This window comes from Triturus cristatus, chromosome 8, assembly GCF_964204655.1.
Source record: "Triturus cristatus chromosome 8, aTriCri1.1, whole genome shotgun sequence".
In the NCBI taxonomy this organism is placed as follows: domain Eukaryota; kingdom Metazoa; phylum Chordata; class Amphibia; order Caudata; family Salamandridae; genus Triturus; species Triturus cristatus.
The window spans coordinates 238,897,818-238,924,112 of record NC_140591.1 but is presented as its reverse complement, the minus strand read 5'-3'; the positions used below and the strand labels follow the sequence as shown (position 1 = coordinate 238,924,112).

Genomic DNA, 26,295 nt, shown 5'->3' with positions numbered 1-26,295 from the left:
GCTTGATGAGTCTCTTTACCCCAGGACTGTGCTGTTATTTGGAATCCCCCAGTCTTGTGTTGGATAAGATGAAGCCATTGCAGCAGGTAAGGTACTTTCTCTGATTATTGGCATTGTGATGTGTGAGTGTGACTGTGTGCACATTCATGCCTCCAGTGGTTATAATCAGCTGATGTATTCTGTGTATATATATCTTATATCCTTTCATGCTTTCCTTTGCTGATTACTTACATTAAACAGTGTTTTTTTCTTGCAGTGGACGTACGATATTATCTTTATTATCTGCTTGTATTTTTATCCCATGCATTTAACAGTTGCTTATTATCTTTATTATCTGCTTGTATTTTTATCCCATGCATTTAACAGTTGATTATGCTTACTTGTAATTGTGTTATTATTGCTTGCACACACATATTTGCATATTGTTTCATTTGACAGCTGGGAAAGCCTTTCTGTTAGATTGTGGAGAGCAAATAAAACCTCATGCTTTATTCTGAAAACTGTCTTTGGATATGCCTCATTTTATGAGAGTGAAACCACTTTTCAGGTGTTTTCTTGCTTAGGCGTGTGTGTGCCTCTGTGTGGGAGAGCTTCATTTCATTTTTTTGGGAGTGAGAAGCAAGATCGTAATACCCTGAAATGGGTCCCAGGATGCTTGTTTCAGGTCCAGGGAGGACCTGGCCTGGCAGTCTGGGCAGGACTGTTCTCATGGGAAGCAGGGTTAAGACTGTTTTGCATATGGCTGGATCCAAACTGGGGTGGGGGTGGTGAGCAACAAAACTATGGATTAAACTAACCCTGGGCAGAGTTCGCGGAGTTGCGCTACGTGAAACTCCGCAAAGTGGTAAAAAACTCAGCGGCACTACGCGGATTTCCGCGTGCAGCGGAGTTTGATATAAAAATGCTGTTTCCGGTGATTGCACAGTGCAGGATGCTTGTCGGCATTGTGTGATCATCGCGAATGGCACCATGCACTGCACAGGCTTTCCTTTTCTGCCGCTCGAGTAGGTTTTTGCTCGAGCAGCAGCTTTCTCAACGCAAATGGGCAGTTTCTCAACGCGAGCGGTCGCGAGCATACGCAACCATTCACAATGAGAAACCTGACCCTCCCCGTTGAGAAATCTTTATTTTCCATGCTCGCGCTCGCCAACTTGATGTTGACGATAGCGAACGAGGAAAATTTTCACCGGGAACTTGATTTTCCTCGCTCGCCAACTTGGCGTTGGTAAACGCGAGCGAGGAAAAAAACTCTGCTCCGCTGCGCGAAGCAGAGTTTTTGGGAACTCTGCGATCTCCGCGTAACGCGGAAAACTCCACAAACTCCGAGAGTGGAGCGGAGTTCACCGCCCAGGCCTGGATTAAACCCAGGTCTGTCACTGGGGTGAATGTTTGATGTATTCAGCATTCTGTTCATCATTTTTTCTTTTTGCTTTTGGATAAAAGTGTGGCACAGACATTGAGCTACATTTGTATCAATTGAACCTAGCAAGGACGAGTGACGTCACTCACTATCTAAGTTATGTCCAACCCTGTAATAATATTTATTTATTTATGTTTAGATTACTTAGCTACAAACAGGCTTCTGAGTGGCCTTAATAGGTTCCAAAGTTCTCCAGGCACCTCTGGATTGGGCTAAGTGGTGACCTGCAATGAAGCCAACATAAACTGCTTCTGAGTGTTACTCATACATCATGATCAGAGACAATATTGTTGATACACAAGATAAAGCAAGTCTTCGGAACTTGTGCCTCAGTACTCTTTATTATCTAAATCCAAGCTAGCCCAGAGAATACCCTTGTAGCATTATTCAGTTTAGCACATTGAGTGTAAGCTGTAGCATAAATTACATATTCCAAGGTTGTTCACTGTTACTCTCTTTATACTGGATTGCTATAGAAACACGTATAAACTGCTCAGATACTCACATTTTCTGTTGGAGGAGCATGTGCACAATATAAAATACCTCATCAAATGTAAGTTTTGTTACTAGATTTCGTGAATTACATCACGTTTATTAAAAAAAAAAAACTACAGCTTTATACTCCTGGAAATAGACATTCGCTCTTGACTGATGTCATGTGATCTTGATGAAGAGAATTACATTTCTTAAATCTATCTCCATGCACCATCAAGAGGCTGTCTGCTTTCTCCAAGCACCTTCAAGAGGTTGTCTGCTCAATTTAGAACTGTTCAATTTAGACTATTGCTGTGACTTAAAGACAAAGATTACATTAAATAGTGAATGTAGTGACAATGGTTTTTTCCTTATGCATTGTAGAAACAAATGGAGCCTGCTCAAAGAACTGAAAAACAGAATTGCATTTCTGAGAGCATATATATTTTTTTAATCCAATTTTACTTACAAGCAAACTGTAGTGCAGCTTCTCTACTCAGTACAGTACCAAAGGTGTTGGATATTAAGCACTGATACAATCCAGAATCCTTTTCTTCGTTGGGACTGCTAATTAGGAAACTTCCCTCTACCAATGTATATCGGTAATCGCTTTCCAGATCTATTTCTGTTCCATTTTTCAGCCATCTGTAAAAAAACGGAAAAAAACATGTAGTTGTTAGTATCATGTTCTCGAATTCATTAACTTAACTGCAGGGGAATGAAAGCAGAGTTGATTCATGTTATCATCAAAAGAAAAACATTTATACGAGGAGTGATGCAAAATGTATGCTTATTACAAAATTATAACATAGAGCTAGTTAAAATAGGCAACTGAGGACTGGTCGTATACTTAGCCATTTCACACCAAATTTAATAGGTCCACAAGTCATAAAGTCAGCATGAATTGTTAAAGTCTGAAACAGAAACGTGTTAAGAAACTCCATAGATGTATGGAGATATCTGTAGTATGTGGGCAAGTGAAAACATTTGCAAAAATAAGGGCTTGTGGCCTGATTTAATCAAAAGATTCCAGTTGTGGAACTGAAAATGTAAATGGCTTGTACAATTCTATCTCAGACCCTTCGGTAAGTAAACAGAGATCCTCAGGAAGAAAGCATTGTACACAAGACACATTGAATTCACCAAGAACCTCAAATTCACAATCAGATATAGGAAACTGGGAAGACATGAGATAATTTAAGTAAACTCAGCAGTCAGGAGGATCGCTATCAGTATTTAAGCAATTGCAGAAACAAGGGGGCTAAAGGGTCTGAGGGGCCTACTACATTTCAATAATGTCTACCTAACCACAATATAACACATTTGGGATACATTATGGCCCATTTATTTTCTTTGCATTAGGGTACAATTTCCATGTCAACCTACTCTATCGCTTCAGGAGTGCAGAAGGTCAAACCATCACACATCCTCCATAAATCAAATCACATTTCATAAAGATGAAAGGGCATACAGGATTATAACCAGTTGGACAAAAACCTGATAACCTATTTATGCAGTATATATCAGATAAGAAAAACTCACTGAAAACGTGTATGGCATCCTTCATCATAGGTACATTCTTCCCAGCCTCATAAAATGTGACTATTAGGGTGGATTCAAGTTCAGTGTGAGGAAGTTCTGAATAAGAAAGATACTAGATAATGGCAGGATCAAGATTACAATACAAATACCTTAAAGTAAACCCAAGAAAAATATCTTTGTTAGTGGATGCTGATTATATGACAAAGTAAAGGCGAATGAAGAATGGTTCTAACCGTTCATCCTTGATGGTGCTGACAGCATGGATTAGGGGCAAAAGTTATATAATACGGTTCACCTATTTCTTCAACCACCACTTACAGGGTCAAGCCCCGTACCTGCGCTGACTTCTTCAGATAAATCACCTCAAGTGAAGGATCTTTACCACCGTATTTTGAGTCAGGAGCTATTTCATCATAACAAGTGAAATCTCATTAACAGTTTTAAGCTTAGTCAATGATGAGAGTTTGAAATAGTTTAAAAGTTTTATTTCTCATAAAGAGATTAGTAAGTATATTTTATTCTTTTTATTCAAAATAGACAATAATATCAAGAAAGTTTGCAGAAAGCTCATCAAAAAGAATGGTTAGAACAAATAATCAGATAATACATTACGCGTGTTCCATTAAAGGACCGAAAATCCCTATTCTAAAGAAAAGGACCAGAATTTAATGTTATTAAAACTCATGAAGAGTTCAAGTTCAAAGGAAAGGAGTGAGTTAAGAGAGTGCATAAAGCTCGAAATCTAAACAAAGCAGAAGAACTTTCCATGAAGAGAACTTCATGAAACTCAGCGTAGTCTCAGCAATATATGAACAAACAGTTGCAGTAGCAATCTGTAAAAGTCAAGGGATGAACAGAAGCAGCAGTGGCCACAGACATCAACAAGGAAAAGAAAAAATGGTCTAGGTCTCAACTTTTCAGGTGTGTCTGATTAGGAACATGCACTAGTATTAAAAGGCAAGAAATATGTTGCAGACATTGTATCTTCCTTTTTCTTATCCAATCCAGTAACAACACTCATTTGAGGGCAAGTTCAGCACTTTTGTTCCCACAAAATTACGTGCAGCTTGCAAAGTTTTATCACAACGTTTGTTACATCCACCGTGTGTAGCTTCTTGATTTATAAGCCTCCGTTCTCATAGGCCTCGAGCAGAGTTTAACCTTCTAATGTTAAACGTTTCATGGCTCAAAACATGTGCTATGCTAAAGAAGAGAAACATCAACTTGCAAAATCACTGTTTAGTGATATATTTCAGCAACATGAACAAGTATTACTTTTTTAAAGTGTACAACTATTCTATTAAAGCATTTTGTGAAACATGGTGAGAATAGGAAGTTTAGTCATTACAAATAATATGTTTCTTAGTAAAATAATACATTTGTTAAACCGGAACATTCTTCAGTTATAACAAGCGTTCCTAAGCATGTACCATTAAGGTCAAGTTTCCAAATTGCATTGTCCATATTTCCAAAATATCGAGTTCACTTCTAGTTAAAAGAAAACTTGTATTTAAGCATTTTTGCAGCCTATACTAATAACATTTACTGTCTAGTGCAGTTTGCACATTCAAAATGTTTGCCATTTTGATCTTGTTTTTTTAATTTTACGTTAATCATGGCATATATGGAAAAATTATTTTCATCTTAATTAAATTTGCGTCTTCAATGTCAGTAAGTTTCAGCCGATTCAAGTGATATAGAATGGTCACTGGCTTTCATCAGGACTAAATTACTCCCTAAATCTACTGCTATCTATAGCATTCACTCTTGGGAAAAGGAGTTTCCTACTTTCACCAAGGGTATACAAATGTGTGAGAAACAAAAATATAATGTACCATATCATGCTGCAAAGTTTTGAAAGGTGTAAGGCTACATGCAATAACGAAATACCGATACCGGTTTTTGCAAAATGCTTGAAGCACATAGTGCAACCGCACAGCAAACAGACATTATATACATGCTACTAGTGAGAGAAAGTGACAATAAACACACAACTACCTACCCTACTTCGGGTTGCTACAATGTCCTGATCTTGGTGGAAAAAGACACCCTCAGTTGTCAAAAACTCATAGAAATTCAGGAGAAAGAATAACTACATATATATATTTATGTTGTGACCGCCATTGATAAAGGCAAAAGCCGAAACGCGTCTGCTGTCTGACATATTAAAGTAATCTATTGAAGTCCACGTGAGTGCCCATTTCTTCCTTTGGGAGTGTACATTTGATTGAGATATATATATATATATATATATATACACACACACACATATTTATTAGCTAGTGGCGGTTGCCACAAGGTAGTTATAGTTCGGTCAGCTGTTGCATAGGAAAAGCATGTTTTGATTTTACTAACAACACTGGCACTGTTTGATGCACCTCCCAAAAACTTTCCAAAAAAGGTGCTACTTTTTGACCAGTTTGTGCATGAAAGGTTTTGGGGTGATCCATCAAGCGGAGGCTGACAGAAAAAGGGGGGGGCATAACGCAAAATCCACATACATTTTCCTCAGATGATTTAACACAGGCTACAGCAAAAATTACTGAATGGAATACACCAAATTTGGCAGGACGCTAGATCTTGGTCTGCAGACCATGCTTTTTGTGATTTGACGTAAGTCTGTTCAGTAGTTTTTGAGTAATTAAGGTTAAAAAATAATCGAATATCTGAACAGTTGGTGTCCAGATATGCTCTGATTGGGCAATTTAACAGGGACTAGTTAATCCTGATTGTTTGGTTTCAACCTGAACAATATGTTTTAGCAGTCATTACAACACTCAGGTCCCTGTGTCCTGTAAACACAAGTAAGGGGGCAGAGTGAGGATACCCAGACCCAGAGGGCATGTGAGGTGGTCCCAATGACACTTTCCTTTATTGGCTGGCCACAACATGAACAACATGCTGTGGCAGCCTTTACAGGACTCTGGGACATGGTCCCTATCAAAATGCATTCTATCGATTGGCAGGTTTTGAGGGTCACAAAAAAGAGCATGTATACAGGTTGATAACAGATTTTAGGTGAAATATAAATAATTTGTTGGAGGTACCATACTCATTTTAGGAATTGTGGTATGTTCTAATGTGATTTTACCCTGTGAAAAATGTTGACCTTCTGCTGGGATTTCAGGAGTCACATTTGAGAGAAAACTTTTTTCATGATTTTCTCAGGTTAAGAAGGTGCTCCAGCCGCTAAAATGAGAGCATATTTTCTGTAAAATCACACAATCTTTCTCAGCCATGTGAGAATAAAGTCAGACATTCTCAGTAAAACATGTACTTCATCAGGAGCAGACTATCAGTTGATACTCCTATGCTCTACTGCAGCCTCCCAGACAGTGTTGCCAGATTTTTAAGAACACTCTTTAGCCCAAAGCCGACCAAAACCAGCCCAAATATATTCCAATAGTGCTACTTTAAGGAAGGAGGGGCTTGAACACTGTTATTGAGGCGGTACATAAAGATTTGTAGCTTGGCCTTGTTCAAGAGTTGGTGCACGAAGAACATCTACCTCCGCTAACTGCTTCTTGTGTCTCCAGTGAGCCCTCACAGTTGCCCTGTCAAGATTCCCAAATCTGTGCATACTGTACCGCTCCAGTTTATGTCTTTTTCTTTTAATTCTCGAAATTATAGTCTAGTTTAGTCCATTATAAAATAAAGCTAGAAGTCCCAGAATTCAAACAAAAGACACAGGCTGGACGATCACATTACACATGGAACTGGAAAACATTGCAGCTATGTAGCAGGGATGGCCAGACAATGCAGTAGTGCTCAGTAGCATACCAAGGATGCCATGGGTCCCAGAGTGTTCTACAGAACTACTAGAAAGCTAACAGTCTCATTTATGATAAACGTATGGCACACCTGAAGCCATTTTGATTGAATTAAACCGGTAAAACCTAAAACATTTAATTTAGAAAGGAACACAATGAGGGGGCTCATTTTGTCTTAGAAATTACAATTGGTGCTGTAGAAAGCAAAATTAGCACACATTTTAAATGCAGTTCTCAAATATCTTCCTTTTCTTTTTCATTAAACATTCTGACATGCAGACTGAAACATGCCCTTTTAACACAAGCTTAATAATCACAATGAACTCAATTAAAGAACTGTTAATCCTCCAGATTAGTTAGAACACACCAGACAAGAGAACTTAATTGATATGTTGGAATTTAATTATCTATTAATTCATGGAATATATGGCTGTTGTACTTTTATATCATAGGACAAAAACATTTATATAAACACAAAATACACAACATATAATGTGGAGGTGTAACATGGATATTTACAACTGGTAACTGATGCACAAAATCTGGACAATACAAAGAATGATTTACACAAACCGTCCAATTATTACATATATAGTTCAATCTACAACATATGTTGTCCTTAACAGTGATTGCTAGATTGTAGTGACTCTGGACGTCATATTGCTAAGCATAGATGTTTCGACCTAGGGTGTATGTGTCAATTAGGAAACATCACAAGGGTCTTCTTCAGGACTATCGAGTGTCCTTCCAACAGCCGGTAGAGAAATTAATATTGACTCATCATGATTCAGAAATATTCATAGGGGGAATGCTTTATCAATCATGTCCTCACCACGGACGACAATATAGACCCATCCATTATTGGATATATAAATTCCAACATATCAATTAAGTTCTCTTGTCTGGTGTGTTGTGACTAATCCCGAGGATTAACAGTTCTTTAATTGAGTGAATTGTGATTATTACCCTTGACACTAAGCAATTGTTTGACCCGACAGAACACACTGTAGTATTTGTCATAAGTGCCCAGGTTCTGAAGGATACTGAGTTACCCCGTTATATTTAACAGCTTTTATAGCACCAGCAGCAGACTGCAGGTTAACTCTCTGGTGATCATCAGCTTTACGATAGTGTTCTAATGTGCTACTAAAATGCTAACATTCTCAATGGCACATCTGAATACCATCTTGACTGACTTGAAGTGGAAAACTGAAAGCATTTTCTATTGAGGGTACTGCAGTAAATGTGGAAATTAGGGCGCTTCATTACAAAAAAGTTTCCCAAGATGCTCCGCAGAGAAAAAAGAGCCCAAACATAGCACAAATATCACTCAAATGTAGCCCAAGTATAGCCCAATCGCAGAAGTGTGCAAAAAGCTTCATTTTTTATTGTTTTTTTGGCAATTTTATATAGCGAGGGCACTTGACCTGAAGGTATTGGAGTAACATGAGCATAAGTTATATTTTAGAAGGACACTTTCATTTTGCTTTTAGGCATGGGGCGATTAAGTGATTTGCCAAGAATCGCAAGATGTTGAGCCAAACCAAAACTCAAAACTTGTTCCCCAATTGAAAAGTTGCCAGCTCTGGCCATAACCGTTCCCCTTTCCAATAAATAATCGCACGTTCACCTGGATAAATAAACAAATATAGCAAATAATTTAAAAGCACTTTTATGCAATTCAAGAACTCAGAAATTGTGTCCTTACTTTAGTTATTTAAAACATTAACCATAATTTCGATGGGAAAAAGACCACCTCATTTTCATAATTCCTAAAGCAAATGCTTTAGGGATTAGAGTTTGATTACATCAAGATGACTTCAGGCATGCCACACTTTTGTAATAAATTTAGAATACTAGCAAACTAGTTGTTCATTGGAACACTGTGGGGAGACAGAGGTCAGGGGTATGGATTCGACAACTGAGGGCAGGGAGGAGGGGCAGAGGCAGCAAGTTGACCATACTGGACAGGGTGGATGGGCAGTGGCAGCAAAACAGACCACACTGGGTGGACAGTAGGAGCAATTGCAGCACAACAAAGCATGGAGGGCAGAAGAGAAAGGCAGAAAAATTGGCCATGGAGGTCAGGAGGGAGGGGATAGGGGCATGGAACTCGGGCAATGGAAAGCAGGGTGGAGGGGCAGGGACAGGCGGCAGCCATCTGATCATGTTATGGAGGTGGGAACGGCAGTGGCAGCTTAACAGAACACTGCAAATAGACAGGAGGGGCTAAGGAATATCCATGGAACATGCTGGGGTAAAGGGAGCGAGCTGGGACATGCACACAGACATCGGGGGTAAGAAGGAGGGCAATGATAGGAGCAAAGTTTGAGGCAACATAGGGCAGGAGAAGTGGGCAGGGACCTCAAGGGACATCAAGCTAAGTGGTTGGCAGTGGCTGCACATCAGACCATGCAGGGCTGGAGAGAGGGGGCAGTTGCATGAATGTGGAAAACAGAGGGCAGGAACGAGGTGGATAGGCACAGCAAGCTAACTGTGCAGGGCAGGTGGGAAGGGCAGTGGCAGAACAAAGGCCACACAAGTGTGGACGAGGGGGAAAGGGTATGGACTTGGACAATGGAAGGCAAGGAGGATAGAGGGTAGGGGAAGCAAGCAAGCTTGATGGGGCGACACAACCGACAATGCCAGACCTCACCCTGCATTCAGCCACCCCACTTTGCAATACGAAAAACATTTTACCTCTAGTAATTCACTGAAAAAGGTTAAAGTGATGTTATACTTAGGAATTGTAAGAATATCTAACTTCACAATAAAAAAGCCTTAGAAATTCACTGAAAAAAACTAAACCACTGAAATTTAACAGTTAAAATCATCTCAACTAACTATAACTCATACCCTAAAGGTTAGTGGACTGTGGGCAAGCTGGACAGGAGAACTGTCGCAGGGGGGAGTTGGCACAAGGACCTTCTCAATGAGGTTGCACTGCGGCATTCATTAAGTAGGTCCTGGGGGAGGGCGGGGTGCTGGGTGGCAGGAGGAAGGAAACGTCAGGAAGAGGGAAGAAAAAAGCTGAAAAAGGCAAAACAGAGGGCAGAAAAACATGCAGAATAAGCAAAACGGAGTGCAGAAAGACTAGCAGGAAAGGCAAAGCAGAGGGCAGAAAAACGAGCAGAAAAAGGCAAAACAAATGGCAGAAAAATGAGCAGAAAAGGCAAAACAGAGCAAGAAATGAAAAGAGGAGGCAAAAACAGAGAGCAGTAGATAGATAGGCAGCAGAGGGTAGCGGACGGTGGGCAAGCTGAACAGGAGAACTGTTGCAGGGGGAACGGACATGAGGACCTGCACAATGGGGTCGTGCATCAGCCTCCATTATGTAAGTCCTGAGTGAAAGTGGGGCACTGGGTTGCAGGAGGAAGGAAACAGCGGAAGGAGGAAACTGTGGGAAGAGGGAAGAAAAAAAGAGAAAAAGCCAAAACAGAGGGCAGAAAAATTAGCAGAAAAGGCAAAGCGGAGGGCAAAAAGATGAGCAGAAAAGGCAAAAGAGAGGGCATAAAAACAAGCAGGAAAGGCAAAGCAGAGGACAGAAAAACAAGCAGAAAAAGGCAAAACAGAGGGCAGAAAAGAGAGCCGAAAAGGCAAAACAGAGGGCAGAAAAATGAGCATAAAAGGCAAAAGAGAGCAAGAAACGAGCAGAGGAGGCACCAACAGAGGGCAGCAGTTAGACAAACAGCAGAGGGTAGAGTACTGTGGGCAAGCTTGACAGGAGAACTGTCACAGGGTGAGCTGACATGAGGACCTGCTCAATGGGTTCATGCTGTGACCTCCATTAAATAGGTCCTTTGGGAGGGCACTGGTTGGTGGGAGGGGGAAAATAGCGGGAGTTGGGAAACAGCGGAAGGAGGGAAGAAACAAGCAGAAAAAGACAAAACAGAGGACAGAAAAACAAGCAGAAAATGCAAAACATAATAAGCCACTATATAAGTTACATTACTATTTTTTCTGTACTAGTGAGTGATACTAATTCTAGCCTATGTCACCTGAGTGGCTGTTTGACTGTCTGAATCTGTGTGTGAGTGGCTGACTGAGTGGGTGTATGTGTATGTGATTAGTTGTATTGGTGAATATGTTGGTGTGTGAGTGACTGTATGGATGGGTGAGTGTCTGTGCGAGTGATTTTGTGGGTGGCTGAGTGTCAGTTGCTGTATTGATGACTCAGTGGCTATGGGAATGGCTCTATGGTTGAGTGACTGTGTGTGTAAGTGGGTGTATGTCTGAGTATTTGGCTATTTGAGTGGGTGTATGGGTAAGTGAGCGGGTGTGAGAGTGGCTATATTGCACAATAAGTGTATGTGTAAGTGGCTGTATAGGTTGGCAAGTGAGTGGGTGGGTGTGTGGGTGATTGTATAGATGTGTGAATGGATATGTAAGTGGTTGTGTTGGTGAGTGAATGGGTGTGAGTGGCTGTATGAGTGAGTGAGTTGCTCTGCTACTAGCTGTAAAAGTTAGTGAATGGCTGTATGGGTGAGTGAATGGGTATGTGAGTAGGCATGTGAGTGGTTCTGTTGATGATTTCATTAGTGATGTCATTTGAGATGTCATCAGTGATTTCACTGACCCGGTCATGAGTGATGTAATATGTGAGGTCATAAGCAGTGTATTGCGGGGACATAAGTTATAGCTTGCTCAGGTTATTATAACAGCTGAATTTCAATGGTTTTGTGTGTGCAAAATCTGAACCTAACTACAACGCAGAGATGTGGTGCTAACCATTTTGGGACTCAGGGACATAGTCCCCAGCCCTTGGAAGGAGTAATAAAAAAAACATAATGAAGGGGCAGAGTAGGGATACCCTGCCCTCCTAAGTTAGGGGGGCCGCCCCAGAGAGACCTCCCTGGAGGCAAATCCGGTAATTCTTTTTGAAGTGACAGTGGATCTGCACATTTGCGGTCCTATCCAAAATAAAGGGTGGGCTCCTACCCTTTCCAGTTTTACACCCCCACCCTGGTAAGTCAGGGATGGAGGGGCGGTATACATAATATTTTAAACGTGAAGCAGGCATGCAAATTTACTAGGCCTTGGAGATCTTATTTCTCGGGCCAATTACCTTATTATGGGGGAGGTGTGTGGCCCTCCTGCTTGAGTCTCTGTAAGGTCCTGAGGACCCCATCCTTGGGCTGAATTCATGTTTTTGGAGAATGGACATTTGGCCCCCTTCAATGAGCCTCAATGAGTCCCCTGGGACCCTATTCCCCTGGGCTGTTTTTTTTTTGGGGAGGAGGCATTAGGCTCACCTCTCCCAGCTGTACAAGGGCACAGGGATTCCTTGTCCCAGGGCCCGAAAACAGCAAAGTCCCAGGCACCACATCCCAATGGACCCTCTGTTCCCTGCCTGGGTATGGAACACAGCTTTACTTCTGTCCGGTGGGAGTAGAGAAAAAAGATTCCCCTGCCCAGGTGGGAGAAAAGCAATGGAGACGGCTCCTGCCGCACCCACAACGGGTGCTGGCTGGGGATCCATTAGGGGCTGCAAGGGCCCTGGGCCTCACCCTGCAGCCTCCAACATTTCACAAAAGGTGTTGGTGCCCCAGGTGAGCACAAGTGCACTCACAGTACAATTAACAGCCAACTCACATGTATTAGTCACTGCTCCAAAGAAGGTGTGTGAGAAAATATCCAACAAGGGTTTTTTATTTATATTCTTAGATTCTGATGGTGCCTCTTGAAGAGGCAGCACTAAGCAATTTTTATGTTGTGGAGGGCTGCAGGGATGCAGCAGCCCCCAGCAACATTAAAAAATACAGTAGGTATGCTAGGCCATTTGATACATAACCCCCAGGTAGCATTACATCATATTAAAGGCACCACAAGCTGGAGCTGAATGCTCTTCAGTTGGCGTGCAGGGACACCTTGTGGTTAGCTCCATAACTGCACTTTGTAGACTGAAAAATATTTTAAAAGATATAGCTATGCTGATGTTTCTTAAAAAAATGTTTCACTGAAAATATTTTGTGACAATCACTAACTTAAACATTGCAATGTGTGAATTAATAAAATATATATTTGATTATTGTTAATGACAAAGCCAATAGGTATGCTATGTTGATGTGCTGACCCTTTGATATAGCTAATAGGCCTGCCGCTTTTTATATTTTGGTGTTCTGACTCTTTGACAAAGCCAGCAGGTCTGCCTTACTGAAAATGACACCCTATATATTGTTACATGAAATAGCCTTGCATAGCAGTTGATGGGGAGGTACCATCGCCTGCACCTGGGTGCCAACAGGGTTGGGAGCTGGGCCTGGCTGCAGGCCACACAAGATGATGGCCATCTTACTTTACGTTAAAAAAATAGAAATTCCCATGCATGAGTTATAGTTGCTTTAGGACACAACTTATAGTTACTTGAGATAACAAGAAATGGTGGATTTCAATGGTTTTGTAAGTTTCAAAAGATACGTTTTTAGTAACATTTTCACCAAATTATAAAGTCCCTTAAACTTTGTTGTTTTCAGTGAAGATAGATAGATAGATAGATAGATAGATAGATAGATAGATAGATAGATAGATAGATAGATAGATAGATAGATAGATAGATAGATAGATAGATAGATAGATAGATAGATAGATAGATAGATAGATAGATAGATAGATAGATAGATAGATAGATAGATAGATAGATAGATAGATAGATAGCTCATGGAATATCATTGTGACTTTTTGGCTATGATGATTGTTAATAAGTAGCAAAATGCAACCAGACACTCATCTGTTCATGAAAAGAACACAACTACACTCACAATTCTATTGCAAATGAAAAACTTATTAATAAGGAAAATAAAAAAGTGATCATTTGCACTTTCTAGTGATTTGTATACTGAGCTTCATTGGTGACAGTAAGATGCATAAGCGTTGCTGAATGCCAAACCATGGGGCGATAGCACCTTTTAGATTCAATCTGTAGTTTATGTGCTTATCAGAACCTCTGATTCACAAAATAGTGGCACTCATCAGCCTCTTACCTGATGATTACTTGTAAAAGTTTTAAACTACATCTTTCTCAAGATATTCACAAAGCCTCGCTCGAGGAGCAGCAGCTGCCCATTGGGCCCTACACTCATGTCATCAAGAGGTGTTGATTAACCTACTAAGCCGCCCCTAAATACTTTCATTCTTTCTAAGGCATCTGGAGCTCCCCCTTGACACAATACGAGTACGTGTGAGTCAGTGTCTGGGATTCATAGATGTTGTGGTCTAAATTTCAGCCAGATTTAGAGGATCGGGACAGTGAACCCTTCATAATTAAAGAACGGCTTGCCTTATGCTGATGCAAGAGCTGGGCCCACCTAAACATTTATCTCCAGTCCGATGGTCTTGGTAGCAGCTTAAGAGGTAAAAGGGAGAAAACAATCATAGTTAAATCTTAATACAAGGTACCTAATTTGGTCACACAATAATCCACCCAACAACTAAATCTGAGTTTAGTAGGGTATAATTATAAATTTAGAAACAAATTGATATAGCCCAGCCCCAACATGATCATGTAGAAATACAGAACGACCAAAATGAGTCCAAGTCTCCTGAAGAGATTCACCCATATAAACTACAAAGCAGATGACTAACTCTATGATGATCAGGAAAAAAAATTTGAGTATTAAAATGCATTAAATGATTCTCCAAGATAAGCATGAACAAACTATCTTTCCCTACACTACTTAAAGGGGCATCCCTAAACTAAGGAGTATTTCGAAAAAGTGAAATTAAAAAGGTGTCAGCTGTTGAAGTCTCCAGTAGAAGCACTCCAACCAAGGGTCATGCAGCATAAAGCCACACCAGCAGATGCACAAATCTGCACCCCATCAAGTCCTAGGATGTTTTTCCTGACCCTCACTAAGTAACAGTATCAAATATCAATTGTATTCAGGGTAGACATTCCCATCAAAAACTCTGCCTCATGTTTCATGATCAGGTAGTTATCAGTCCCCCTACCAACCAGAAATGTAACTTCCTCCATGAGTTCCAAAGTAGGATCTTTCATTTATCTTTTATTGTTCCTTTAGTTATTCAATAACTTCATTCTCCCTGTACATTTCTCTGGGTGGGAGAACAATTGCCTCACCCTTATGGGTTGATTTGATTATAATTAAATTGTCATTCTATACTTCAACAAGATCCTCTCTTTCATCTTTGGGATGTTATAAAAGACAGTCTTTCTATTGGTATTGAGCATTTCTATTTTCATATTGATTGCCTTTTCAAAGGCTAGGACCTCTGGTGGCACTTCGCAAGCAGGTGGAGTAAAAATTGATTTTGGTGCTAGAACCATATTCCTCTCTGTGTCAATGTTGGTGTGGGTGTTGGCAAAGAAAACCTCTAGTCAGGTCTTTCTAAGAAATTCTGAGAACTCAGCTCTGAGATTGAACATATTCCATTTAGGAGTGTTCGCAAATCTGAGGCCGTTGTTCATAACCCTCCTCTGTGTTTCAGTAACTACTTTTTCGCTGCCATATTGACAATGTGTTTGCCGATACTTAGAATTTGCAGGTCCCCTGGGATGGGTCCTATTCATTTGGGGTAACCTGTTGTGGGTCGTTCTCTACCCATGTGACCCTCTGATATTTTCTTCTTCCACTTCCATAGCCTCTTCCTATCACTAAAAAAGGCCTATTCTTGTACATCCATGCAAAACCTTTGACGGTGGAACCTGTGGAGGACAGCTGTAGGTATGTAGCCACCCCTAGAATTATGGTGAGACAGGCATAAAGGTATACTGTGGGGGGAACAACTCTCCACATCCCTTTCCTTCTTTTTTGCTTATTGCCTGTCACTCATGTTGTTATCCGAGTTGGAGAAGACAGTAACACTTGACAATGTGGCAGAAAGGCCAGTGTTTTTAAATGTGTAATCCTCCCTTTATTACAGGTAAGTTGTCTCATAAGTTGACCTTTTCAGGGGTTTCTGGTCTTTTGTAGTTTTTGATCAGGTCAGAAATTCTTTGAATTAACTCTACTGGCAGCCCTCTCATTAATATTGCGCTGAAATTAAGAAAAATGAGGTTCATACATCCTCCTTGTAAAATGATTGTGTGAAATAACTTGGAAAATATTAGAACGAGGATGACTACAATCATGCTTTGAAAGCTGCAATCCTAGTGTCAGGATGAGCAGTCACTTTAAAATACTGTACAAATTAGCATATGTTGGGTGTGTCACTTAAGATCCACTATTTGCTTTTTGAGCCATACCTTCACACCCATCCATAAACTCCACTGCAGGATTTGAATATGCCAGTTAAATGGAAGACTACAAGCCAAAGAGCATTTCAGTTTGGAACACCTATTGTTATTTGCTCCCAGATGGTATTCTGGTTATATCTGATTATACAAGGAGTTAAACGTAGCATTCCGGATATCCATAGAGATTTATTTGCGGGTTATAAATCCTTCTTTGTTAAGTGTATCCCTGTCAATGGTAAATCTAAACCCCTGCGGGATAATTCTTGGTTTGATGAACGCTGTAAAGAATCTCGTAAAGGCCTTTTACTGGCTATCAAATCTAGGTTACCAGAAAGTATAAGAAGCTGTAGATCTGCGTATAAATCTGCTCAATTAAAAGCTAAGAAGAACTGGGATGAAAACCGCTGGACTGAGCTATATGAGGCCTGCGAGGGTAGGAACATGTGCCAATTTTGGTACCTCCTCAAATGGGGCAGGAATCCACAGGATATGACTCCGGCAAATCATGTTGAGCTCGCTCAATGGGTCACCTTTTTTGAAAATCAGTTTAAGGCCAGTGGGAGCCCAGTAAGAGTTCTGCAGCTTGATGCGGTCTTAGAAGAGTTACGGTTTGTCCCCAGCGAAGTGAAGACAATTTTGAAACCTCTTCCTAGTGCCAAAGCCCCGGGTCCTGACTGTATTCCTGCTGATCTTTTTAAGCAGGACCAGGACCTTTGGACACCCTACCTGACCATTCTTGCTAACGGCCTGGCTGGTGGAGCGTCAATCCCGGATACTTGGTTTGGGGCAGAGATATTGCCAATATTTAAGAAAGGCGATCGCTCTGCCCCGGCCAATTACCGCCCTATCAGTCTTATTGATGCAGTCCAAAAAATCATAGCTCGCCTCCTATTGGGCCGTATTCAGAGCTGGATCTCCGAATTTGACATTTTAACACCTCTACAGGCGGGCTTTCGCTCAAATGTCGGAACCATTGACCAGGCTTTTAGGTTCACCTTATTATATTGGAAAGAAGTACTCCTTGGAGGTGGCTTGCTTTTTGCCGCCTTTGTGGACCTTAAGTCTGCATTTGATTCCGTCCCAAGACTCAAACTGTGGGAAGTTCTACGGGCGTTGGCCATGCCACTCGAATTATTGAGGTTGTTGATTAGACTACACGAAGCTACATTTGCACAGGTTAGATGGGGGAAACCAGGAGAGGTGTCATCTAGATTTGAGGTGTCAAAGGGGGTAAGACAAGGATGTGTACTGGCCCCCACCCTGTTTTCGGTGTTTATTAATGGAGTAATTAATTACTTCTTAAATTTCCCGACAGACGCACCCACCATAGCTGGTATTAAGGTACCCTTGCTCATGTTCGCGGACGATACTCTCCTAATTTCTAAAACGCGTCAGGGGCTTCAGTTAGCACTGACCCGTTTTGAGTTGTTTTGCCGCGACCATGAGCTTGAGGTTAATGTGGGGAAGACCAAATTTATGGTTTTACGTGGAGCCAAACCTGTAAAGGCCAGGGTCGTAATGGGAGGAGCAACATTAGAACAGACTTCCACCTTTACTTATTTGGGGGTCACCTTTTCCGATAACCTTAGTTGGAAGCCCCAGATTGACCACTATACCCTCAAACATATCCAACTAGGTGGTGCACTGCTTAGGGAACATAGGCTTTCGTTAACCTTTTCGGGGCTCATGACGGAACGGTTCCGTCATGAGCGTCGGTTGAGCTGTGCTCATGACGGAACCGTTCCGTCATGACCACGCCCGCGCAAGAAACGGTCAGCGCTGAGCGGGAATCGGCGCCGCATGGAAGAGGTTAACTAAACGTATGGCTCCCTTGATTAAAATTTATGGATCCAAAATACTACCAGCGGTCATGTATGGTGCAGAAATATGGGGGTTTAGTAAACTGGATTCCCTGAGGGTGGCCCAAAATAAATTTCTTAGGTCTGCTGTAGGGCTACCACAATCTTCTCCTCGTATACCCCTTCTATATGACCTAGGTTGCCACCCTGTTGAGGATATGGTGCGGTTTAGACCTCTGGCGTTGTGGCGACGTTTTTGGACTACACCAGAACTGTCCACTTACGCCAACGCATTGTTACAAGTTAAAGCTCACAGGGGTTCCCACAGAATCAGTTGGCTGTCCGAAATTAAAATCATCCTGACTGACATGGGAATGGGTGAGCTGTGGTCCAACCCTGAGAAGGCTGTCTTCCCCCGAAAAAGATTTTTAGGGATTCATATTGGCAATGGGTCAAAGCTAAGCGTTTTGCTTCTATGACTGGAGGTCCATTGACCATAGCATATTTGACCAACAAGGATGATCCGTATCTTGAGGCATATTGGGATATAATTACGAAACAGCAGGACCGTAAACTTTATCATCAATTTAGGATTGGCACTTTACCATTGTGCTCTTTTACAAAAAGCTAGAGTACCCCGGGCAATGATAAATGTCCTCATTGTGAGGATATGACAGAATCTATAGATCATTTTCTCTATGTTTGCCCAGAGTATATCTGCCCAAGAAGGTTGTGGCTGCGTCCCGTATGCCGCAAACTTGGAGTAAGATCGGCACTGATTGTAGCAGAATATTGAAAACAGATACCTCAAGTTTTGTGATTATTGGTGTGGCTAAATATATTAGTTGGGCATGGCTTTTACTGAATCGGTGTATCAGTCCCTAACTATTTAGATCACAATACTGTATAGCTTGTTACGATATAGGTTTTAATTAATCAAGTCATTGCAATTTTGCACATTTAATACCTTTTTACTACTAGAGTTTTTAATAGTGTAAACTTATTTATGATTTTTATGTATATTGGTCAACATATATTTGTACATTTTTTTAACTTGTATTGTTGATATATTAGCATGTCTTTTATGGTGAAACATTCGCAATAAAGACTTTTTTGACTTGACTTGATTATACATATTATGCAAAAGGAATAAGGGGATCACAATTGTAATTAAGAATGAAACAGTCCAATTTTCATTGAATCTTGGTAACTATTCCTTCAGCTGGTCAAGGCAAGCCCAGTTCTGAAGTAGAATGATAAAACCTCATTGTCTAGGATTCAATGCATCTTTATTCGATTACTTAAAAAGCAGATCATAAAACATTAGATATGCATACACATAAATATAAAAAACATCAAACAAAAACCAAAACGTTTAGTTGGTTCAAGTCTAATAAAACCCATGATAAACAAATATCATCAATTCATATACACAATATCTGCCACCAAATCAAAAGACGGAGGAAAAATTCATTTCAATAGGTCCGTATGAGTTGTCCAAAAATACAACCAGGTTAAAAGATCATAGCATTAAGCAAACACACAGCTGATTTAAAAAAAAGACCCACAGCTCAGCAGACTTCTGAACAATTAAGTTGTTGCAGATGTAACAAGACTGCTCTATACTTAGTAAGATTGCACTTGCGTATGGGAGACATTTAAAAAACCTTTAGTATAAGATTCATAAAACGTACAGAAAAAAATAAAGTACAAAAAAGTTTGGGGAGAAACCTCATCACATGTTCAAGAGCATACGCTGGATGTCCCATATTGTCCTTGAGGAAAACAAAGTAACTGCCTAATAGATACCAGCCTCAAACGGGTCAATAACATCCGTTCCCATATATCCGGACCACATCCAAGTAATGCTCCACCTCCAGCATTTTTTGTACCATACAGTATTATCTTACAGAAGGCTTCATAATTTCTTTACCTTCGATCTGTGCCCTCTGATCAGACATAAAACACTCACAGACCCATAATTTTTCCTTCTTGCTACATTTAGTTGGGCTCTCAAAGATGGAGAGGAAGCCAAGGCTGTGGTAATATCCTTGACATAATTAAGCCAGGGTATTTTGTTCCCATAGTCGCAAGAGAGGCAATCTAATATTATCTCTTTGTTTAAAAAAAGTCTACTCATTGCAACAGATTGAAAATCACAATTTGCAGGGGTGCTAAATAATCAGGTCTTCAACATACTACAACCCAGTTCTTGGTGAACAGCAAAGTGTAAAGTTGTTAGAGTGAATCCCAGGATGAAACAACACACTCTGTTCTCTTTGACTTCAATACCACCCACAACCTTAGACCCATATATACCTACAACATATGTTAAAATATGAATGCATGTTCTCTAGTAAATCTCCAAAACAGGGCTTACTGGCTTCTTCCCTAAGGAGAAAGCAAGGGAAAAGATCAACTCAACTGCTTGCAGGAACCAATATTTCTGTCCACAATTTTGGGGGCCCAAGTACTGGAATTATCAAACATTAACCCTAAATAGGGGGACTGGTTTCCTTTCTCAATTGTCCTATCCTTGATAGTTATATGTGTTTTTTTACACATTTTGGAACCACAGACCATGATGAAAGTTTTGAAATAATGTCTCCAGATTCAAATGTTTTATATAGTCTACAAAGGAGGTAATCAAAAAGCTCAGACCATTCACTGTTATAGCAAGTAAAACCTCATCATCTGCTTACAGAAGCACAGGAAAGGGTTTCTTATTAATGACCAGAACATCCAAGCTCTTTTTGACAAGTAAATATTCTAGCCCATTTATATAAAGTAAAAAAAATATAGGTGCCAAAACACATCCCTGATAGCCGCCCTTCATAGGGGGAAGGTGTCAGTAGATTTCCCACCAATCCCGAATCTCACAGAAGCAACAAGGTAACGATCTCAGAACCTCTCTAGGCTCATAGCTGACAAAATATCCCACAGTTTGGATCTATTAACACAGTCAAAAGCGCTGGATAGATCCATAAATGCAATAATGGAGCAAAGTATATTCTTCCTATGTATATTTACTCACTAAGAGGAGCAAATTCAAGCATGGGTCAGTTGTTCCTAGACCTTTCTTGGACCTATATTGAACCATAGACATGGTATTGTTCTCTGAGGCCCAAAGCGACAGCCAATCCAGAATAATTCTACCAATGATCTTAACAGTGGAGAAGAGATAGATGGGACGAAAGCATTTCAGCTCCTGGACATACCCATTTTTAAATACGGGCATAATCATTGACAAACACGAGGAACGTGAAATTCCAATCTTACACACAGAATTAATGAAATGTGCTAGTTATGGGGCCCAGAACTCAGGATTTTACTTGTATAAATCCATGGGGACCCCATCAGGCCCAGGCTTTTTTTGGGAGGGACTGTTGTTTATGATCTTGACCACTTCTTCAGGGAAAATGAAATTTCTAAAGGAAGGACTGAAGAATCTCCATTGAAAGGGACATGTACAATTCCCAGAGCAATAGACTTTTATTGAAGTGATCTCTTCACTCCTCAGGGACAATATTCCATGAACTATTTGGAGAAAGATTAGCATTGACTAGCTTCCAGAAAGCCTGAGTGTCTTTTAGTTTGCAGACTTACATCGTGTCCCAACATTTAGTCTTTAAATTGGCCATTTTCTTTTTAAGAGTCCTCTTATATTCATTCCTGCAGTTTCTAAATGGCTTCTCTTTTCCTGGGTAATTATTTTAATTGCCTTCTAAGCCTAGCATTTGCTGCTCTACATACCCCATTGAACCACGATGGATTGCGGACAGCTTGATTTCCAACTGGTGTAGTAAGTAGAGCCGTAATATTAAGATTCCGCTTGCAGAAGCTGTTGATGGTAGGGAGGGGGTCACTGTCACTAGACAGGCAAAAGCTAATCAAATCCCAATTTCCAGCAATGATTTTGCTAAGGTTGAATCCATATTCGCTGACCGCCATACAAGCCAACGGCCAAAATCTTTGGTTGATATAGGCTGCCCAGAGCTTTGTGAATCCTTATATACTTTTTTCGGTATGCTTACAGTTAAGAGGTTATGTTCACTGTGTAAGCTAGACAAGACTTCCCCGTTGGAGACAGTTATGTATACTTCTGGACTTAAGGATATAGTAATTTACAGAAGAGCAACCTCTACTCGAGTAATTTGGCACGACCTGTTGTTGCTTGTTCATAACACTCTGGAGGTCATAAGATGCTAGATAGGGTGATAACATATGGCCCCTTAAATCCTAGGTCACGAGGGTGACCTGCTCAAACTGCAAAAAAGGGTCATTTAGAATATATGACGATGTTATAACTCCCATCAGAGCATTGAAGTCTCCTGCTAGTAAAAGGTTAAGCATAATCCTCAAACACATATTTCTATTGGCAACTTTGTCTAACAGTTGCAAATAAACTACAGTCATTTCAATTATCTTTCACTGAAAATTCAGCATTTTAAAAATGTATAGGTAACAGCATAAATGTAGTCCCCCAGATCAACGGCCTGCAAGTTCCTCCCCTCTGTACTAATCATCTGGGTAGTACAATTAATTTAAACTTTAAACCAAGTAGCTACGCCCCCTTTCACCCGACCCGAGGCAGTTGGTAAAGTTCGCAAGTTATAGCACATAAAGCCATCAAAGTGAACATCATGCAGTAAGTAAGTCTCCTGCAGTAATACTATAGTGTACTTACTAATAAGGGTTACCCAGTCCTCCAGCTGAAGATAAGCCATCAATATTCCAATGTGGCAGTTTTAGCATGGGCTCAGAAGGTAAAACCTGTACAGCGACCTGCCCTGAACCAGCTGGCGGAGGACAGGATATGTAATTGCACTTGACAACTTGCCGTCCACTGCCCACCAGATTCTGCTAATGACTTCTGTCTCATTATCAGCAAATGGGCCTTTATTAATATTTGAAATCGTAGGCAACTCAGGTCTAACTTTTACTGTAATTACTGGTGTAACCATGGGGGCTATAGTAGGACAAACGTGTGACCAGAGGCATGACATCAACACATTCAAAGCCCAAATCCATCCTGTTATCTCTTTGTCAGTTATTTTCCACAAAATAGCCTGTTGCGTACATTTTTTTGTGGCGCTGAAGGATCCAAATGGCTATTGAGGTAGCCTACTGCAGTCATTTAATTGGGCCTGGCCAAAGCATGCCTGTATTGGCTTGAAACATTATCTCACCCACAATAGGAAGCAGTCAAAAATGAACAATGATACAGTATCCCTATAGACTCTTCTGGACTCTGTGCATAGGGACCCACCTGCTGAGGCCCCACCCAGCTCACTCAACGAGTCAGAACAATCTCATTAAAAAGCAAATGTTTGTCTTAACATTAGATTTTAACTAGTGTGTCACCTCCTTTTTAGTTGCCATGTGTACTCTGTTACATTGGGTGCCAGACAAAGAACACTGGCCAAAAAAATGCCCACATAAGGGCAGGAGTCCAGGGGTAAATGAACCACTTGAAGGGAAATGGGATGACCTTCATGCCATTTATCTACAGCAACAAACGTCAGTTAACTCTGACCAATCAGGGAAGTCCATGTAAGGCTGAATTTTGGCTTGCGGACAAGAAAGTCTTATAATTTATTTTCTGTGTATTTTAGGATAAATTCAACAATTTCATACTGTTGAATGTATCAATACCATTCTCCTCAGTACTTGAATGATATTTTAATAATTCCTAGTGATAGTTCTGCATTAACAATCTATTGCCATGGTAACCTATGTGGCTGGGGATCTACAATGGGGAAAATGAAATGTGCAATTTCTCCAACACCAAGGCCTATAAAAACATCTTTATAAGGCCTCCAATTATAGCAACATAACTTTCCACTCCTGAGACACCTAGGGGAGACTTTAGGGGGTCCTGAATATGCAAAGATAGTGTAGATTTTCACTCCATAGTGCTCCTAGCACAAAAGTCGATTTTGGCGAGCCCTTAACTACAATGGTGGAAGCAAAAACTCTTTTATAAAGGCTCTCCTTATAAGTAGATGATCCCCATCCTTGGGAAACCTAGGGGTAATATGCCAAAACATTGTAGGTTATCACTTTAAGTGCCCCTACCACCAAAGTCGAGTTTGGGCACAATTCACATTTAAAAGCAGTGCTGCTACACAGGGCTGCTTTTAAAATAGCCTCAGGCTCTCAGCAGTGCACACTTGCAAGTACAGAAAGGGCTGCTTGCCATGTCCTGTTATATACTAGGGACTTAAAGGTAGTTTGAATCCCCCTCCCTTATCATTTACTAGGGACTTATTGAGTAGGTCATGCCAATTATAAGTGTACCTTAATATATAGGGCACTTCATGTATGTGTGTGTTTCAACCTAACAGTGGGTGTTTTCAACATAGCACTGACCCTGGGCCTTCCCAGCAGAGTCTCAGAGTCAGAAAATCAGCATCCGGAGGTCTCGAATGGGGCAAAGAGTGGGGGGGGGGACACTGCAAACAGGTCCTGATTTCTAACAGCCCCCTTCCTATTTAAATGGGGCATTAGTCTTTCTGTGGATAGGGTGTTTACCGCCGATCTGCCCCCCTCGGGAGGGCAGAGAGCCAACTAAAAGCCAGGGAGAGCTTGCTTCTATGTAAATATTAGCATGGGGACTGCCTACAATGGGCCCACCCCAACTAAATGGAGCATCAGTCTTTCTGCACCCAATATGGGGCAGATGGGGTAATTAACCCAATCTGTCCCCCGGGGGTGCAGACAGCCCACTAGATGCCAAGGAAAGCTTATTTTAATAAAATATAGGGGTGAGGGCAGCCCACCACAGACATGGCCAAGTTCCCACCCCAAAAGCAAAGCATGTAGCCTTTCGTTTCCACTGGGGCAGATGGGGGTGGTCATCCCAATCTGCTCCCACAGGCAGAAAGCCCACTAGACACTAGAGACTGCATTCATGCAATATTTTATGGGGAGCCTGTGATGGAGCCCAATAGACTTGCTGCCCCTCCTGGGGGGTGGATAGGTATTCCACTCAAAAGACTCAGACAGTTTTGAAAACTAAAAACTAGACATCTGGGTAGTCTAGGGTGGTGTGCTGCACTTGGATTCCACACTGTTTTATATACCACAATGACCTGCAAAACTCAAACTTTGACTAAAAACACATATTTTCCTCACATTTCTTTGAAGAAAATTTCTGGAATCAGCGGGGAGCTACACATTTACTACCACACAGCATTCACCCAAGTCTCCCAATAAAATGGTGCCTCAGTAGTGTGGGTGGGCTTAGAGACCCTCACACAAAAGGCCCTAAAGCGCTACCTGTAGAGATCAGCAATAGGGGTAGCTTCAGGATTTGAGGCCTTGCTCATCTGCCAACCATGGAAACCTACCAATCACAGACAATTTTCAAAACTAGATAACCAGGGGAATGCATGGATGGTGTGCCTTGCATGGATCCCACAAGGTAGTCTTACCCACACTGCCCTGAAAACCACACACTTCTAAGATTTGCAGGAATCCACAAAATTCCTACCACACAGCATTGCCCCACTTGTGCCAATAAAATGCTGCACCACTTGTGTGGTTGGGCCTAGTGCCCCTGACAGGAACTGACCAAACCAAGGTAAATGGGAGTCCCCTCGCAAGGGTTTTTAATCAAAGTTTGAGGTTTGAATGGAATTCTGGAAAAAAAGACTTTGTGGGAGCCACGCAAATCACCTCAGGTGTCTGTTTTAAAAAATGTTGACGTTTTCTAGGTTTCCCTAGGTGGCGGGTGAGTTTGGGCCCAAAATCCACATCAACCTACTTTTAAAAAAAAGGCTCAGTTTTGAGCGGAAACATGTGAAGTATCCATATTGCGTTTTAGGCACTAGGCCTACCCACTCAAGTGAGGTACCATTTTTATCGGGAAACTCAAGAATATTCCGGGTGGAAGGAAGTTTGTGGCTGTATTCCAGAACCTTCCATCATAAATGTGAAGAAAATGTGTTTTTTAGTCAAAGTTTGAGGTTTGCAAGGGATTCTGGATACAAAGACCTGGTGAAAATCTTGCAGGTCTCTGCACCCAGAATTTCCCCAGGTGTCTACTTTTCTAACATGTATAGGTTTGCTAAGTTTCCCTAGGTGTGGGCCGAG

The 26,295-nt window shown here is 41.1% G+C and overlaps 1 protein-coding gene across 4 annotated transcripts in view; it reads right to left on the bottom strand.

Moving 5' to 3' along the window:
- Positions 1–26,295, bottom strand: part of CNTN5 (contactin 5) — a 3,369,946-nt gene that overhangs the window by 1,188,800 nt on the left and 2,154,851 nt on the right. For all 4 annotated transcript variants that reach the window (XM_085621430.1, XM_085621433.1, XM_085621431.1 and 1 more), the window contains one exon: positions 2,364–2,539. In XM_085621430.1, coding sequence (XP_085477556.1) covers positions 2,364–2,539 — 176 coding nt within the window. The remainder of the gene's footprint in view (positions 1–2,363; positions 2,540–26,295) is intronic.